The following is an 18326-nucleotide window of genomic DNA, read 5'->3' on the forward strand; positions in this document are numbered from 1 at the left end:
CCGCCCAGGGCCGTGGCGCGTGCGCAGCTGCGCGCAGGCCCTTGATTGGAGCGCGGCAGGTGCGGCGGCCCCGCCCCGGCAGACGGGTCGCGCCAGGGCAAACCCAGAGCTGGAGGCTCCGCGATGATAAGGCTGCTGCAGCTCCGATTGCGGTTAGTCTGATTTGAGGCTGGAGTGAGGCCAGCAGTCCTGCTTCGTGGATGTACAGCTCCAGACACGTTCAGTCCTAGGGTTTATGTTAACCGCTGGCACTGGGAGCGGGGGTCAGCAGTGTGCTTAGACCGACCTTGGCTTCAGCCCCCAACTCCGCCTAGACAGACCTGCTCCGGGCGCAAAGTCTAGGCTTGGCCCCTGGCAGCCCTTATCTGGACTCAGTTCAGTTCAGTCGCTCAGTCGTGTCCGACTCTTTGCGACCCCATGAATCACAGCACGCCAGGCCTCCCTGTCCATCACCAACTCACGGAGTTCACTCAGACTCACGTCCATCGAGTCGGTGATGACATCCAGCCATCTCATCCTCTGCCGTCCCCTTCTCTTCCTGCCCCCAATCCCTCCCAGCATCACAGTCTTTTCCAATGAGTCAACCCTTCGCATTAGGTGGACAAAGTACTGGAGTTTCAGCTTTAGCATCATTCCTTCCAAAGAACACCCAGGGCTGATCTTTAGAATGGACTGGTTGGATCTCCTTGCAGTCCAAGCTGTCTAGGTTGGTTATAAGTTTCCTTCCAAGGAGTAAGCATCTTTTAATTTCATGGCCGCAGTCACCATCTGCAGTGATCTTGGAGCCCCCCAAAATAAAGTCTGACACTGTTTCCCCATCTATTTCCCATGAAGTGATGGGACCAGATGCCATGATCTTCGTTTCTGAATGTTGAGCTTTAGGCCAACTTTTCACTCTCCTCTTTCACTTTCATCAAGAGGCTTTTTAGTTCCTCTTCACTTTTTGCCATGAGGGTGGTGTCATGTGCATATCTGAGGTTCTTGATATTTCTCCCAGCAATCTTGATTCCAGCTTGTGCTTCTTCCAGCCCAGCGTTTCTCATGATGTACTCTGCATATAAGTTAAATAAGCAGAGAGACAGTATACAGCCTTGATGTACTCTTTTCCCTATTTGGAACCAGTCTGTTGTTCCATGTCCAGTTCTAACTGTTGCTTCCTTTCCTGCATATAGGTTTCTCAAGAGGCAGGTCAGGTGGTCTGCTGTTCCCATCTCTTTCAGAATTTTCCACAGTTTCTTGTGATCCACACAGTCAAAGGCTTTGGCATAGGCAATAAAGCAGAAATAGATGTTTTTCTGGAACTCTCTTGCTTTTTCCATGATCTAGCAGATGTTGGCAATTTGATCTCTGGTTCCTCTGCCTTTTTTAAAACCAGCTTGAACATCCGGAAGTTCATGGTTCACATACTGTTGAAGCCTGGCTTGGAGAATTTTGAGCATTACTTTACTAGCGAGTGAGATGAGTGCAATGGTGCGGTAGTTTGAGCATTCTTTGGCATTGCCTTTCTTTGGGATTTTGGAATAAAAGTTATGACCAACCTAGACAGCATATTGAAAAGCAGAGACATTACTTTGCCAACAAAGGTCCCTCTAGTCAAGGCTATGGTTTTTCCAGTGGTCATGTATGGATGTGAGAGTTGGACTGTGAAGAAAGCTGAGCGCCGAAGACTTGATGCTGTTGAACTGTGGTGTTGGAGAAGACTCTTGAGAGTCCCTTGGACTGCAAAGAGATCCAACCAGTCCATTCTGAAGGAGATCAGCCCTGGGATTTCTTTGGAAGGAATGATGCTGAAGCTGAAACTCCAGTACTTTGGCCACCTAATGCGAAGGGTTGACTCATTGGAAAAGACTGTGATGCTGGGAGGGATTGGGGGCAGGAGGAGAAGGGGATGACAGAGGATGAGATGGCTGGATGTCATCACTGACTCGATGGACGTGAGTCTGAGTGAACTCTGGGAGTTGGTGATGGACAGAGAGGCCTGGCATGCTGCGATTCATGGGATGGCAAAGAGTCAGACACTACTGAGCGACTGAACTGAACTGAACTTCTTTGGGATTGGAATGAAAACTGACCTTTTCCAGTCCTGTGGCCACTGCTGAGTTTTCCAAATTTGCTGGCATATTGAGTGCAGCACTTTCATGCATCATCTTTCAGGATTAGCTCAACTGGAATTCCATCACCTCCACTAGCTTTGTTCATAGCGATGCTTTCTAAGGCCCACTTGACTTCACATTCCAGGATGTCTGGCTCTAGGTGAGTGATCATACCATCATGATTATCTTGGCCGTGAAGATCTTTTTTGTACAGTTCTTCTGTGTATTCTTGCCACCTCTTCTTAATATCTCTGCTTCTGTTAGGTCCATACCGTTTCTCGATTAGGCCTCCTGTTTCACCTGCAGGGCCTGATTTTTACCAAAAATCCTGCAAAGCCACTTGCTGGAGAATCCTTCCACGTTTGATTTCCAATCAAACTCCTCTTCATCCATTCTGTTAATAATATCATGTTCCTCTCCGTTCCCATTCCCCCAATATCTCACCTAGTTCCTCATGGTCATATTTTCTGTTCTCTACCTCATTTTCTATTCTGTCCTTCACCCTGCACCCTTGGCTATGCATGTGTGCTCAGCTGTGTGTGACTCTGTGATCTTATGCACTCTAGCCTGCCAGGCTCTTCGGTCCATGGAATTTTCCAGGCAAGAATACTGGAGTACGGTATAATTAATTTCCTCTTCCAGGGGATCTTCCCAACCCAGGAACTGAACCTGAGTCTTTTGCACTGCAGGCTGATTCTTTTCTGCTCAGCCTCCGGGTAGCCCACCCTTTATAAATTTCCATTCGTCCTTGTGTTCAGAGTTGCATTCATTCGGCAAATAAATCAAACATCTAAAAAAAATTAGCTTCATAATGTAAGGGGAGAGAATTGTTTTGGAAAAATTTAGAAAATTAAAATAATACAAAATGTTTAATTATCTAAGAACTACTTATAAAAACCATGTATGTTTTCAAAAACTTTGAGAATCATGAAAAAAACAGTTGAAAAATGAGAATCTTTGAAAGAATGGACATTATTCTACGTTATTCGTTCAAGAGTTCAGACACTACCCTACAGTTTATAAAATGGACAAGGAATTCATTTCAACTGTGTTTAGATATAAGCTGGAAATGACCACTGATATACTTTTGTTGACAACAGATAAAATAACCTGCTGGTTTGTTTGTTTGTTTCATAAAAAAGGATGCTTTGTTGTGGCAACTCATATGATAGAATTCTGAATTAGTCAGGATAGGCCAAGTTATGGTGCCAAATTAATCCTGGATTTCCCATGGTTTACTACATTAAAGTTTTATTTCTCTCTCATGCTACATGTCTGACATGGATCAGGAAGGGGCTTTGCTCCACAAAGTCCTAAGTTAACAGTTAACAATGACCTCCTTACATGGATTCTCAATAACTAGGGCGGGAAGTGAGAACGACTGAGGGTGTTGAGCCAGTTTTTAGAGACTTCTTCAGTGCCCAAAGCTGCTCACGTGACCCTCCTTAACTGCAAAGGTGATAAGAAAAGTGAGGAACACAGGAGTGGTTAGTGTGCGGACAATGCCACCCACACAGTGTGCGTCCAGGTCGCCGTGGGTTATTTATGCCTTGGTCCTCTTCCGTCCTCCACCATGAGTCTCCTCAGTGATCCTACCTCCAGCCTGCAGTCCCCTCCCTCCGCTTTCTCCTTATTCGTCTACTTTTTCCTCCAGGTTTACTGAGATATAATGGACATCCAGCCCTCTATAAATTTAAGGTGTGCAACATAATGATGTAATTTATACCCATCACGGAATGACTGTCACAAAAAGCTTAGTGAATATCCCTCATCTTGTCATCTCATGTGTTAGTTGCTCTCAGTCGTGTCTGACTCTTTGCGACCCCCGGACTGTAGCCTGCCAGGCTCCTCTGTCCGTGGGATTTTTCAGGCAAGAGTACTGGAGTGAGTTGCCATTTCCTACTCCAGGGGATCTTCCCAACCCAGGGATCAAACCCAGGTCTCCCGCACTGCAGGCAGATGCTTTACCATCTGAGTCACCAGGGGAGTCCAGTAAAACTCTAGTGATTATCAATCAAGTTCGAAATTGTTTCTTTTCCTGAAAGAATCATCTTAGAAACACAAAATTATAGCAAAAAAAAAAAAAAAAAAAAAGCTTTTCTCCTGATGAGAACTCAGGATTTACTCTCTACAGCTGTGTTTATATCTTTATCATGTTGTACATTATATCTCTAGTATTTATTTATCTTAGGTCTTCCCAGATGGCTCAGTGGTAAAGAATCCACCTGCCACTGCAGGAGACACCCATTTGACCCCTGGGTCGGGAAGATCCCCTGGAGAGGAAATGGTAACCCATTCCAGTAGTCTTGCCTAGGAAATCCCGTGGACGGAGAAGCCTGGCAGGCTACAGCCCATGGTGTCAAAAAAAGAGTCAGACATGACTTAGAGACAAAATTTTATTTATCCTGTAACTGGAAGTGCGTACCTTTTGACTGCTTTCATCCAATTTCCCCACTCCTCAGCCCCCAGTAACTACAAATCTGATCTCCCCCCCTCCATGGGTTTGTTGTTGAAGTATAATTGAGCTAAAACTCTGTTAGTTCCTGTTACAACATAGTGGCTTGACACATTTCAGAATGATCACCAAGATAAGTGGTTACAACATGTCACCTGTATTCCTCTCACTGAACCTTTAATACCCACTGACTCATTTATTTTGCAATGGGAAGTTTGTACCTCCTCATCTTTCTCACCTTATCTCTTTCCTCCCACTACCCCCATTTTGCCGCCTGTTTGCCCTCTGTATGTATAAATCCATTTCTGTTTTGTTATATGCTGGAATGTAGGTTTTTTTTTGTTTGTTTGTTTGTTTTTTAAGGAAGGGACTCTCTTGTTCTCTTACACAGGCCTGGAATGGTGACAGTCATGTTGCAGAAGCCCAATCAACATTTGTCATCCACAAAAATCATGCTCCTAAAGAATAAAGGGGGGGAAAAAAAGGAAAAATCGTAAGATAGAAAACTCTTCACTATGGTCCAGGAAGATCCCACATGCTCCTGAGCAACTGAGCCCGTGCACCACAACTTCTGAGTCTGCATGCTTAGAGCTCATGCTCGGCAACATGACAAGCCACTGCTGTGACAAGCCCAGGTACTGCAATGAAGAGGAGCCCCCACTCGCCACAACTAGAGAAAGCCCACGGTCAGCAACAAGAACCCAGAGCAACTAAAAAAATAAAGAGAACCAAAATGTTTTTAAAGACTCACCAAAATAGAGATGACAAGATTTTGAGTTGAAGACTCAAAATGGACAAAGCTGACATCAGATGTTAGTCTAAACTAACAAGAGTCTTCAGGACCAACTAAGATTTGGTGCTTTTTCAATTACCCCCCAGTTACTGTACTTTTAACACCATGACTTTGCTTTTTGCTCCTCTGGCTTTTAAGTTGGAAATTGTCAGGGTTTGTGCAAATGTAATAAAAGAGAAAGTCTTGGACATTTATTGGCAGGGACTTTTTTTTTTTTACACCACCCACTGTCATAATTGATTACATGCTGTACCCTGATGGAAGAACAGAACTTCAAGGCCAATAACAAGTCACAAATACATGGTAAACCATCTGCTTTGTCCGGCGACTGAGAAATAATAATGTGAGCAGTGATCCAAGCAGGAAGGGGCTGCCAGTCCAACTGTGCCCAGTCCTCCATCAGTTTGATGTCTGAAGGTGCAAGGAGATTTGTTTTGGCAGTCACTCTGCCAACATCTGACATCTGTCACCCAGAGTTCGCCATTACTGCTGCTTCCAAAAAATTATATCTGCCAGTCAAACAGCTTTTCTACTGGATGGTGGAAGGAGGCCTTCTCAGCCTGCTTCTGGGGAACTCCCCTTTATTTGAATACATGTATCCAGTAATCCCTTTTCATGCCTCGCCTGATAGCCTGTCACTTAGTGGGGGAAGAGAACTTTGCCTAAGCCCAAGTTCACTGATGTTTGGGAGAAGGGCAGCAGAATGAAGGGGGTACTGTAGACAGAGTAAACGCTTATGGCTTCACTGTCGTGGGTCAGAGCAGTCTCTTCCATCAGGATCTACAGGAAAGCGATACCTCTGTCATCCCTGCCCTTCTGGAAAGTTAACATTTGCATTCATAATGCCTTTAAAAATAGTTGACAAGGCACTTGATGTGTTTGCATATACTTCACTGCCCACTGGAAACTGGTTCCAGGACCTTCCTTGGGTACCACCCTCTGTGAATGTCCAAGTCCCTTATATATGATGGCGCATATATAACGCACCATTTACGACTGTCAGGTAACATATGCACGTCCTCCCAGACACTTTTAGTCACCTCTAGGTTACTCAGAATACCCAGAATGTAAAAGCTCTGTGAATAGCTGTCAGCCCTCTCCAGATTCAAACTTTGCTTTCTAGGAGTGTAAGTCACTCAGTCGTTTCCAACTCTTTGCAACCTCATGGACTGCGCCCTGCCAGGCTCCTCTGTTCGTGGGATTCTCCAGGCAAGAATACTGGAATGGGTAGCCATTCCCTTCTCCAGGGGATCTTCCCCACCCAGGGATCAAAGCCAGGTCTCCTGCATTACCGGCAGATTCTTCTCTGTCTGAGCCACTAGGGAACTTGCTGGAATTTTTTTCTCAAATATTCTCGATCTTTGGTTGAACCTGTGGATATGGAAGGGCCATGGTCAGACACTGCTTGCAACTTCCAGTATTAGGTGTTGTACCTACACTACCTCATGTAATCCCTTTAATAATCCAGCATCTTACAGTTAACAAGCAACCGCCTTGGGATTCAAATATAGATCCTCTTGCTTGAGTGAAACGGCCTCTGCGCTGTGCCATCCTGACTCTTCCCATCACTGTGACAATCTGCATGAGATGAATAAATGTACAACACTGTCAGCAACACTCCAGGCAGAGAGCAAGCATTGTTGGGTCTTGATTGGGAAGGTTCCCCCTAGAGCCAGGAAGAGTGCTCAGCAAGACCCTAGAATCCTGTTCTCCTGGCCGTCATTTCTGAAAGATTTAGGATGTGGAGTGGGTAAGGCCATAGGAAGTGTCATATTGAAGCAGATCTTCCCTACCCTCTTATCTGGTTTTGTTTTTCAATTTTTGGTCACACTCCATGGCGTGTGGGACCTTAGTTACCAGACTGGGGATCAATCCTCTCCCCTTGCGTTAGAAGACATAGTCTTAACCTAGGGACCACCAGGGAAGTCCCCCGTAGACTCTTCATTCTGATTCTACAGGGACACATGGGAGATAGAAGTGAATGATTGCTGTCAAAACATCTGAGGCATCAAGACTTTCCAGGAAGGTACTGACTGAGGTGTCCAGACTCACTGAGCCCAGCCACAAACGGAAACCCACACAAGCTGAGAGCACTTTCCCTGTCGAGGCCTCCATTGCTGAGTGACCCTATGCTGAGAACAGCATAAGCCCTTGCAGGGATCAGGTGATCATGTCCACGGCAGGATACTTTTTGAGATAGTAATCAGTGTTTTTCCTCCAGCATTTTTCCCTTGCATTTTTTTGGCTCTTTATCCCATGTCCCCTTTTCAGGGAAGAGTAGGTGCCAGAGGCCAGGGAAATGACCATCTCTCCTTGGAGGATAAAGAAAATAACCTTGACATAAGCAAGGGCTTGGGAGCCTGTGATGAGGTCTTCCCTGTCCCCTGGACCAGGAAGATTCTCTGGACTGAGTCATTGTTCAGTTGCTAAGTCACGTCTGACTCTGTGTCCCCATGGACTACAGAACACCAGGCTTCCCTGTCCTTCAGCATCTCCTGGAGCTTGCTCAAATTCATGTCTATTGAGTTGGTGATGCCATCCAATCATCTGTGGACCCCTTCTCCTTCTACCTTCAATCTTTCTCAGCATCAGGGTCTTTTCCAGAGTCAACTCTTCGCGTCAGGTGGCCAAAGTATTGGAGCTTGAGCATCAGTACTTCCAATGAATACAAGTCGTGATGCGAGTCAAGCTAAACATGCCCGAGGGCTGGATTTGGTCCATAAATTACTTTTTGCATCTCCAAATTAGACAGTGAGAAGAACAGTAAGAAGTCATAAGTGGCACCAGCCCATCCCAGGAGAAGTCAGAAGGCAGCAGTGCTGAGAGATGCTGGGGAGGCAGCTGTCAGTTCTGCTCACCTGTGGGAGGGAGGTGTCGCCCTACACCTGTCTGCCAAGGTTCTCTCTGCTAGTTGCTCCCGCCCATGGCATTAGTGACACCTAGCGGACTTTCCAGGAAGTTGATACCCACAAAGGCCAGAGGATGGCAGGGGCCCAGCTTGCGTGCTCAGTTGCTCAGTCGTGACTGACTCCTTTCTGACCCCATGGACTGTAGCCCACCAGGCTCGTCTGTCCATGGAATTCTCCAGGCAAGAATACTGGAGTGGTTTGCCATGCCCTCCTCCGGGGGATCTTCTCCACCCAGGGATCGAACCTGTAGTCTCCTGCGTTTCTCCAGGTGGACTCCTCACCCACTGAGCCACCTGGAGCAAAGGCCAGAGTCAGAGCAAGTCACCACCAGTGAAATGGAAGCTGTGTTTTGGATAAGCATAGATACCAAGTTCCCGTGGGATGCTGAGGCAAGGCCCTGGGGCTTGTCTTGCTGTGTTCTCAGGCCGCCCAGTTCTGTCTGCCTTCCTGACGGGATCCTGACGGAATCTGCCCCTCAAGAGCAGGACATCCCTGAGCCCACGCCATCAGCTCAGAAAGGCCGGCTGTATGTATTTTCCTAAAACTCATCTTGTCAGAAAGCACCCTGAGCCACCCAGGGCATCGGCGTTTGCCATCAGAGCTCTGTGCCACCTCAGGGGTCTCATGGAAAACCTCCTACACCAGAGAGCATGGGTTATGTCTGCTCTGCTTCTCCTTGAAGGCCAAGTGTAGTTGGCCCCGCACACACGTGCTGGCCGTGGCCAGTCAGCTCTTTGAGACACGCTAAACGTCACAACGTCTCCACCATTCTTGCTGCCGTTGTTGCTGAAAGGACAGGGCAGAAATGATCCAGTGTGACACTCAGCTCTGAACACTCTCCTCATGGCAGCAAGTTAAGCATGCTACTCGGGCAACTGGAACTTTTCATTTTGGTGTGACCTCTGTATCCCGACTCAAAGCCCCAGATCTCTGCAAAGCTGTTAGAAAAGTTCTCCCTAGAGCAGAAACAAAGTGAAAGTGTTAGTCACTGAGTCGCGTCCGACTCTGTGACCCCACTGCCTGCAGCCTGCCAGGCTCCTCTGTCCATGGGATTTTTCCAGGCAAGAATACTGGAGTGGGTAGATATTTCCTTCTCCAGGTGCTCTTCTTGACCCAGGGATTAAACCCAGGTCTCCTGCATTGCAGGCAGACTCTTTACTGTCTGAGCCACCCGGGAAGACCAAAACATCTGGGTCTTACAGGGGGCACCCGGATTGAACCTGGGCCCCCTTCTTGGGAGTGCAGAGTCTTAGCCACTAGACCACCAGGGAAGTCCCTAGAGCAGAAACAAAAGACCTGGGATTTTGACATCTCTGCTCTACTTGCAGAAAGAACACTTGCGTCCTTTTCATGAGGGTAACACCGGTGTTCACGATGTCTGAAGTCTGAGATTTTCCAAGTGTAAGATGAAGTGGGTCTGAAAATGTGTGTGAAGGGGCCAGTGGATGGATCCCAAGCCAGCTGTGCAGAGTGAGGCTTCAGCTTCCTTCCCACCTTCAGTACCCAGAGCCCCAGAAGGGAGAAGCCGGCCCCAGCTGGACGGTATTTGGGAGGAGAGGTGCTGGAGTGTTATTAACAGACAGGGCACAAGCACTGCGGGGCACAGACTGGGGAGGGAAGGGGAGGGAGGGCTGCACTGTCGGTCGTGCAGAAGAGGATTCCAAGGATGGTTAAGAGCAGCAACCAACGAAAGAGGCCTTGGAAACTCCCGAGAGGCCCAGCGGACACCACTAGGCAGAAACCCAAGAAAAAAGTTACGTCTGCTTTCCTCCAAGAACACTGGAAGTCCACAGCAGACGGAGACAAAGGGGAACTTCTAGAGTCCTTCTAAGATGAAGCATCCTATGGAGTGGAGTTACTAGGAAATAACAGTGAAATGTCTTCATCCGGACTGTCCCTCCGTGACCACCGTTACCCTTCCTGCTTGCAACTGAGGTCAGAATTAAACTGGAAAATAGCCTAAAGTGACTTTTTTCCCCCCTTAGAGACTAGGTTATTATTTTCTGTCTCTACAGCTCTATTATTTCCTTTCATATTTTATTAACTCTCATAGAAATTCATTTTTAAATTTTCACATTACAAACTTCTATGCTGGAGTGTAACTGATTTACAAGGTTGTGTTAGTTTCAGGTATATAGCACAGTGATTTAGTTATACATTTATCTTTTTCAGATTCTCTTCCCATATAGGTTATTACAGAGTATTGAAGAGAGTTCCCTGTGCCATACAATAGGTCCTTGTTCATTGTTTGATAACATACAGACATGTATCTGTACGTTAATTCCAACCTCCTGCTTTATCCCTACCTACCACCTTTCCCCTCTGGTAACCATAGCTTTGTTTTCTAAAGCTGAGTCTGTTTCTGTTCTGTGAACGAGTTCATTTCCTTTTTAAGAATCCACGTGGAAGAGATATCACATGGTATTTGTCCTTCTCTGTCTGGTTTACTTCACTTAGTATCGTCATCTCTAGGTCCAACCATGTTGCTGCAGATGGCATTTCCTTCCTTTTCATAGGTGAGTGACATTCCATTGTATATATGCACCACGTCTTCTTTATCGATTCAGCGACTTCGAAAGAGACAAGAAACTACAGAGCAAATGAATTTTCGTAGCAACAGCAACGGGCATGACCCATCACTCTTGGGAAAGAGGCTAGTCTGAGTTTCTGAGGTCATGGAGCCACTGGCAATTTGTTTAAGTGTGGCCATTCCCACCCCTTTCCCAGGCTCTGCCTCACCACCCTTTCCTCCAAGACAGTGGTGGTGCAGTCCTCAAGGAAGGGATACAGAGAGAGAGAATCGGGAGTCAGGTAAGGGCCATGAAGAGCGGGAAGCACCCGGAAAAGATCCAGTGGTCTGGTTCTCCATGGACACGCCCCACCCAATCTAGAGATGGCTTCCCTGGTGGCTCAGTGGGTAAAGAATCCGCCTGCAATGCAGGAGACCTAGGTTCCATCCCTAGGTTGGGACGATGCCCTGGAGACAGGAATGGCTACTCACTCCAGTATTCTTGCCTGGAGAATCACATGGATGGAGGAGCCTGGCGGGCCACAGTCCATGGGGTCGCAAAGAGTCGGACACGCCTGAGCACACACACACACACACACACACACAATCTTGAGATGGCACCTCAGAAGCCAGAAGATGCTTGCTCAGACCCAGGAGTAAAGAGCTGGTAATAGTCAGGGGATAGCGTCTGAGGTCAGTCATGATAGCAGTGACTGACGCAACTCTTGAAGGTGGTCTGAGGCTCCGGTTTTTCACAAGAGGGTTGCCTGGGTGATCCTTAAGGTTTTTTTTTGTTTTTGTTTTTGTTTTTTAAAAAGGCCATCAATAGCTTGTACCCAACTGACACACCTAAATGACCCTTCAGGTTAGGATCCACATTTTACCCCAACACCAACTATGGCCAACAGAGTTCTGACCCGAGAAGGCTGTGCTCCACATTGAGGACTGCTAGTCTAAAAAATAAGTCAAAGAGCCAGAGACCTTAGGTCAAGGTGAGTTTATTGTCCAAATAGCATAATCTAATTGCATCCAGAACCATTTTCAAATCCATCTTTAAGCTAGTCAGAAAAACAGGTTATTATTTTTAAAAATCACTTAACACTGAAAAGATAGGACCTCAGAAAAGGCAGCTTGACTATACCATGCCACCATCATAGCCAATACAACATTTTTTTTCCCATTACTTCCTAAAAACCTTCCGTGTATACTGATCATGCTACTTTAGCACTTGCTCGCACGCCGACCAAATAAACACCCACACCTCTTATAGAGTACATGGTGAGAGATTAACATTAACTCGATATGGCATCACACTCGTTTAAAGCAAAAAAAAAAAAAATTATAATAATAATAAAAGAAAGTCCAAGACGAGAAACTGTAACTGAGAGAGAGAGATCTGAGGTACATGGTACAAGGGTAATGAACATAATGGAAAAAATCCAATGGCCCCGTGACACGCTGGGGATTTCAGAGGTGGTGAGCAGTAAGAAACAGAACCAACTAAGAAAGAAAAAAAGAAACATGAGGACTGTTTAAAAAAAGGATAGGCATCTGTGAAAATACACTGGCTACTGTACTGGCTACAGTCAGTAAGGCACTTTTTTCCCCCCAAAGAAGGCTGCAGGCAAAGGGATAAATGTGGCGGCAAGAGCGTGCGTGTATACGTCTGCCGGAGGCTTCCGGAAACTTAAGCCAAGAAGCGGGTCTGAGGGTCCACGCAAGTCTAGAAGCAGAGACACCGGGGTGCAGAGCAGTGGTTCTGGAGGAAAGAGATTGTTCTGGGTTGTTTAGAATCCAGAACCAGGAAAAGCCGGGTGGGATGAAGAAGCCATAAACATCCTAATGAATTTCCCGCCTCGTTTCACACCAACGGGTGACGGGAACCACGCCGAGCCCACAGCTGAGGAGCCTGCGTTCGTTCTAAAGCTACAGGGCGCGTGCTGGGTAAGGGACTTCACCGTCTCAGCACTGATTTCCCTTTTAAAGCTATTCTTGGGGTTGGACTGTCTCAAAGATAAACACGGAGGAACCCTTTTGGCTTAGAAGCCAGCTGGCTTACTCAAGATTTCCTGCCCATTCTTATCTCCCGTTCCCACTCTACCAATAATTCTCTCTTCTTGAACTAGAAAAATCAGTATATTTACATGACATAAGGTGCACATCTATTTCTTCTCCCAGCCCTGTCCCCCTGTGGCCCGTGGGGAGAACAGTCTGCTGCCCTCTTTGAGAAAAAGTCATCCAGTCCTGCCGCCATCCTCAGCGGGCAGTCCCAGGGCTCCTGGGGCCTTTGTGGGTGGATGGCAGGCTCCTCGGAAGGGAAGACCCCGATGCCTGCAGCCAAGGGCCGCCCCACCTGAGTCACACGTGCCCGACTCAGGTGAGGACAGGAGGCAGAATGGGGCCTCAGAACAGCCCACAGACCAAGGGGGACCTGGCTGGGGAACACTGGCTGCTCAGTGGGGTGGGGACAGCTCCAGAGGACAGCCTCCGTGGACAGAAGCCCCTTCTCTCGGCCTGGAAGGGGGGGTGCAGTCTGCTGAGGCACCCATCCCCTGCCCCCACCTGCAGGCTTCTCAGCTGCGATGAACAACCCACATGGAACTGACTTATGCTCAGCATATATTTTTGGCATACGAGGATTTTCACCCCCTAGGATTTGGCCAGAATACGGGAAGGAACAAAATTTGGCCGGTGAGGGGAACAATCAGTCCCCACTGATGGAGAAAAACACACAACCAAAAAAAAAGAACAAAAAAACATAAAAGAGAATAAAGTAAAGGAGAAATACAACGACTACAAGGTAGGGAAAAAAACAGAATAGGTTTGGAACCTCCTTCACGGGAGGGAAAAAAAAAACAATGCACCTGAACTCCTCTGGGACAGAAACTTCTACGGAGGAAACCAAGATCCAAGATCCGAGAAGAGGGCACAAGACAGTTCAACAATGCCTGGGGCCCGTCTTTTGTTTAAGGAAGGAGCAGGCAGGAAAGCAGAAACTACCTAGCACCCTTCCCACCTGCAACCCTGCACCTCCCATCACACTAGGCACGAAGAGGAAAAGGAGAAAAACCTAGAAGGTCCCAGGGACCCTCAGGGCTCCGGGGAAAGTAGAGGAGAGACTGCGGGGGGAGTCTGTTGGCCTGTCTCCTTCCTCGTTTCTCTCACTCGCTGCTTCTGTTTGAGCTGAGCAGCTGGTCACTGTTAGAGGGATCTGTACTTCCCTTTCTCCTTAGGTTCCAAAATTCTCAAGAACTCTAGGGCCCATGCTTTTCTCCACCACTCAGACTCCCCCCAACCCCGGGGCCCAGAAGAGTGGCCTACGCAGAATGGCCTCTTGATAAAACAGGCTGCTCAGCCTTTCTCCCCCAAACCTCAGAATTCACCACCCACTGGCCCACCAGGAATCCTGAGCATCTCAGGATCACATAACTCACCGAGTCCTGAACCCTTCTAACCCACGTCAGCGGAGCCTGACTCACCTGGGATTCCATCTCTGGACAGAAGCAGCCTGCCCACCTGCCTTCAACCATCGATCCGATACTCACCCCGACCCGTTTTCCCGATCATGCCAATTCAGCGCACGATTTAAAACCTGAAAACCATTCAGTGCCACTCAGCGAGGACCATGCCCTTGCCCCAGCATTTTGCCTGTCACAGGCCAGACAGGTGGGAGCAGTTCCCATGGCAACCTAGGAAACCCTCTGAGATGGTCCTGAAGGGGGGGCCCAAGGGGCTGCCAGGGTTCCGGAGAGAGAAACTTGCCAGAGAGAGAAACACGCCGAAAGAAGGGAAGCTTCCCAGGTGAAAGGAGAACCGGAAGCAGGTGTGCTTTAGAAAGGCCCACCAGACGAGGCTCTCTGAGCAAACGGCCTGCTGGAAATGGCTGGCACCCACGTGCAGATGCTGCGTGCCCAGCACACGGCATCACTCAGCGCTGTGTGTCAGCCTTGCAGGGGGAGGGGAAATCCCTTGGTCCAATTGCATTTTTTCCATCATGATGAGGATACCGGAGTCAGAATGGAAGCCTGATGACCTTCACCACTGAAGAGGTCCCTGGGCATGAGACCCTGGGGTTAAGCCCCTCACCTTCCATTGGGGAGAGGCTGTGGGCCCCTCCCCCCTCCGCCTTCCCTAACTGATGGGCTCCCAAGCAGAAACTGTACGGTTGTGAGGTATTAATGAGAACAAAAATGTGAACTATTTTCTTTCGTAGCTATTGATTTTGTCCAGTAAACCTGAGGTAAAGAATACTCTGTCGTTGAAGGATGTGATCAGAGAGGGAAAAAAAAAAAAAACAACCATGAATATGCAACCAGAAGAAAACACACTATGTATGGAAGAGGGCTTTTCCAGTACGAAGAACTCCTATCTCAACCAACTACTTCAGGACTTGGAAATTTAAGCAGTAAAATAATATATTATAAAAATGTTTATATAATAGCAGCACACTCGGTGAAACATTACAGCTAGGTACTGTTAATGTGGATAACGATGAATGATCTTAGCTTCTTAGCAGCGCAAAAAAAAAATAATAAAAAACTGAACATAATAAAATGAAAAATAAAGAGACCCTTCAATTTTTCTCCATCTTAAACCCTCAATACTATGAAACAAGGCAGAATCTGCGTATAAAATAATTCTTCAGAGTAGCCCTGTTCTGATCTTTTTTTTTTTACTTAAAAAGGCAAATATTTTAATAGCTTCATTACCTGTCAATTATAATTGTGCAAAAAAAAAAAAAAAGTTGGTGCTTCAACTTCTCTGCTAACTGAATGCCTCTAAGACGTGGAGAGGAAAAAAGAAGTTCAAGTACGCTGAATGCAACTTTGCAATGAAATCAACAACAAAAGAAACAAAACGGAAACGGGAACAAAATGCCACACGGATGACCCGCTGTCTGTCTTTGCACCAGCAATCATGTTTCTTTCCATGTCCAAAGGGGAAGTATAGAGGTGGGAATTAAGATCCTTGTGTGCCATCAAAATGGTTACAGATCTCTGCTTTTAGGAATGTTGTCATAGGGATTTCTGCGGAAGGGGATGTGTCTTTGAGTCCCCGGAGGGGAACCCAGAGAGTATCGGATACAGGACAGCAACCTGATTGGGGGGCAGGAGGGGAGGGGGCACAGGAGAAGGAAGGAGGCCTCTACTCTGTATGATTTGCATAAACCAATCCATCTACCCCCTCGGGAACAATTTTTCAAAGTGCTTTTCGAATGGAATGGTTTATACCAACGCTCACCTGTGGACCAGACATGCCAATCAGCACCAAAAAAAAAATCACGTTTTGTTTTTTTTTTCCTAATGAGGGATGCCAAGGTCACATTACTCTCTTGAACACCTCAGGAGAAAAAAAAAAAAAAAGTTCCAGATCCCACCCTGGGGCTCCGTCTGCCTCCATTTCCCAGAGTTTGGGGGATGGCCCATAGCTAGATTGCCCCTTTAAGATAAAAATGGGGTGGTGTCTGCAACGAACCCAGTTTAGAAGAAGAAGCAAGGTATAGAAAAACATGAAACCCAGGATCCAATCACCTGTGTCCAACGGGCAAAACAGAACATCTCTTTTAGGTAGCAGCTACGGCAGGCAGCAAGACTTGTCACTAGAGACCCAGCATCGCTTAGCAACAAACAGGTGGTTGGGAGTCAGGCGCTTCTCCACCCAAAATGGTTCGATTGCGCTGAGATCACTTGTCACTCCCTCCCCATCCTGTCCCTCCCTGATTTCTAATTCCTTCTCAAGTTCATTGCTTCACAATCCAATCCTGCCATACGTGGCATCCGCAGTTCTTCCAAATTATCCAACAGGGGTATATACGTGCTAGTTCATAACATGAAAAAGAGAGTCTCTAATTTGTTCCCATAGTGCAGGCGTACATTTTTCTCTAGCTACTCTGCAGGTTTTCCTGTAAGCATATTACTATGACTTTTAACATCATCAAACAGTAACTTGGCATATATAAGGGATTCCCTTCTGTTGTACTTCAAATAGGCACCAAATGCTTGTAATGATTTTGTTTTTATAGGACCTTTATCTCTCACTTCTAAAAGATCTTTCAATAGGATCTAGGTGGGGGCAGAATTTTTTTTTTTTTTTAAGTTTCATCCTAAAATGTAAGAGAACCAAATACAACCAGAGAGAAGGAGAGAGCGGATTGGACGCACCCCTCCCATTTGGCCCACCCCACATCCTCACAGGTCGATATCCCGAACATCCGTAGGGGTGCTGGCTTGATCCAGCTCATCCTCCGACTTGGATCCGTCGCCCTGGTCCTGACGGTACTGCTGCAGGCTGTTCAGCAGCACCACCTCAATCTGCTCCTGGCAGGCTTTGAGGCAATCCTACAAGGGAGAAGCATCGAGACCAGAGCCGTTAGCAAGGGCACCAGGACACAGCAATCAACAAAGAGAACACGCATGATTCCAGCCCGCCCGACTCCACACTCCAGCAGGTGGTGGTGGTGTAGTCACTAGGTCATTTCCGCCTCTCGCGACCCCCTGGACTCCAGCCCGCCAGGCCCCTCTGTCCATGGGATCTCCCAGGCAAGAATCCTGGAGTGGGCTGCCATGTCCTTCTCTGCTTCCAGTAGAAAGAAAGTCAACATGTAAGGAGGTGCGTCTTCCTGGTGGCCGGGGAACCACTCCAAGCAGGGTCCACAGGCCAGCAGCATCCGCACCACCCGGAAGCTAGCTAGAAATGCGATTCTCAGCCCTCTCCGAACCAGCTGCATCTCAGGATGTGCATTTCATCAGAAGCCCGGGCAGCGCTGGCCAAGGCGAGGGGCCATTTGCGGCCATGCAGCACCTGGTAACTCAAAGGCCAGCGGGATGCTTCCTGCTTGGGGCCACTGCATGGTGAGTTCGAAAAGGGGAAGGTGAGCCCTCCAGATAGTGTGACAGAACTAGACGACCTGAGGGGCAGATATAAGCTAAAGGACTAAACTACACTGAGCCTCCCAGCCACTGCAACCATACTCAGAAACAAGCAGATTCGCCTCTCCGCTTGTTTACCATTTCCTTAACTCTCATAAAAAACACAACACAGAGTGTTTACAACGTTCTGGACACTTAAGCTGTCTAATTTGGGAGAAAGCAAAAAGAAAAAACTGCAGCACTGCTTTGAGATCAGTCTATATTTGGTAGGGAAGATTCAGGGTGTGTCAGCCCCATGCAAAAGCTCGTCTAAGCTGGGCGACATTGACACAGCAGGAATTCATGGGCGTCGTCAGGGTGGGACGGCGGCTGGCACTAGCAACCGGGGTGTGAGCTGAAGTAACTGCTCACAGCAGATACTGGGTAGGCCAAAGGTTTGTTCAGCTTTTCCTGTGAAATGTTGTGGAAAAATCTGAATGGACTTTTTGGCCAACTCAGCATCTCCCGACCTCTCTACTCATCAAGACTGGTTTCCTGGCACTCTCGTAAACGTATGGAAACTATGTGAACTCCACTCTGCCTGGGTCTTTTCAGAGTTTCACGTATGTTCCCCTTGTGTTTGCTCCACCACGCAATTTTCACTGCCCAGAGGTAGCAGTCTGCCAAGCACACAAGCATTATCTCTATTTTCCAAAGAT

The 18326-nt window shown here is 47.4% G+C and overlaps 1 protein-coding gene across 1 annotated transcript in view; it reads right to left on the reverse strand.

Annotated features, from left to right (window-relative positions):
- Positions 11742–18326, reverse strand: part of CCND2 (cyclin D2) — a 28268-nt gene continuing 21683 nt past the window's right edge. Inside the window, exon 5 of the mRNA XM_005680985.3 lies at positions 11742–17097. Coding sequence (XP_005681042.1) covers positions 16948–17097 — 150 coding nt within the window. The 3' untranslated portion in view covers positions 11742–16947. The remainder of the gene's footprint in view (positions 17098–18326) is intronic.

Source organism: Capra hircus, chromosome 5 (genome assembly GCF_001704415.2).
Source record: "Capra hircus breed San Clemente chromosome 5, ASM170441v1, whole genome shotgun sequence".
NCBI lineage: Eukaryota > Metazoa > Chordata > Mammalia > Artiodactyla > Bovidae > Capra > Capra hircus.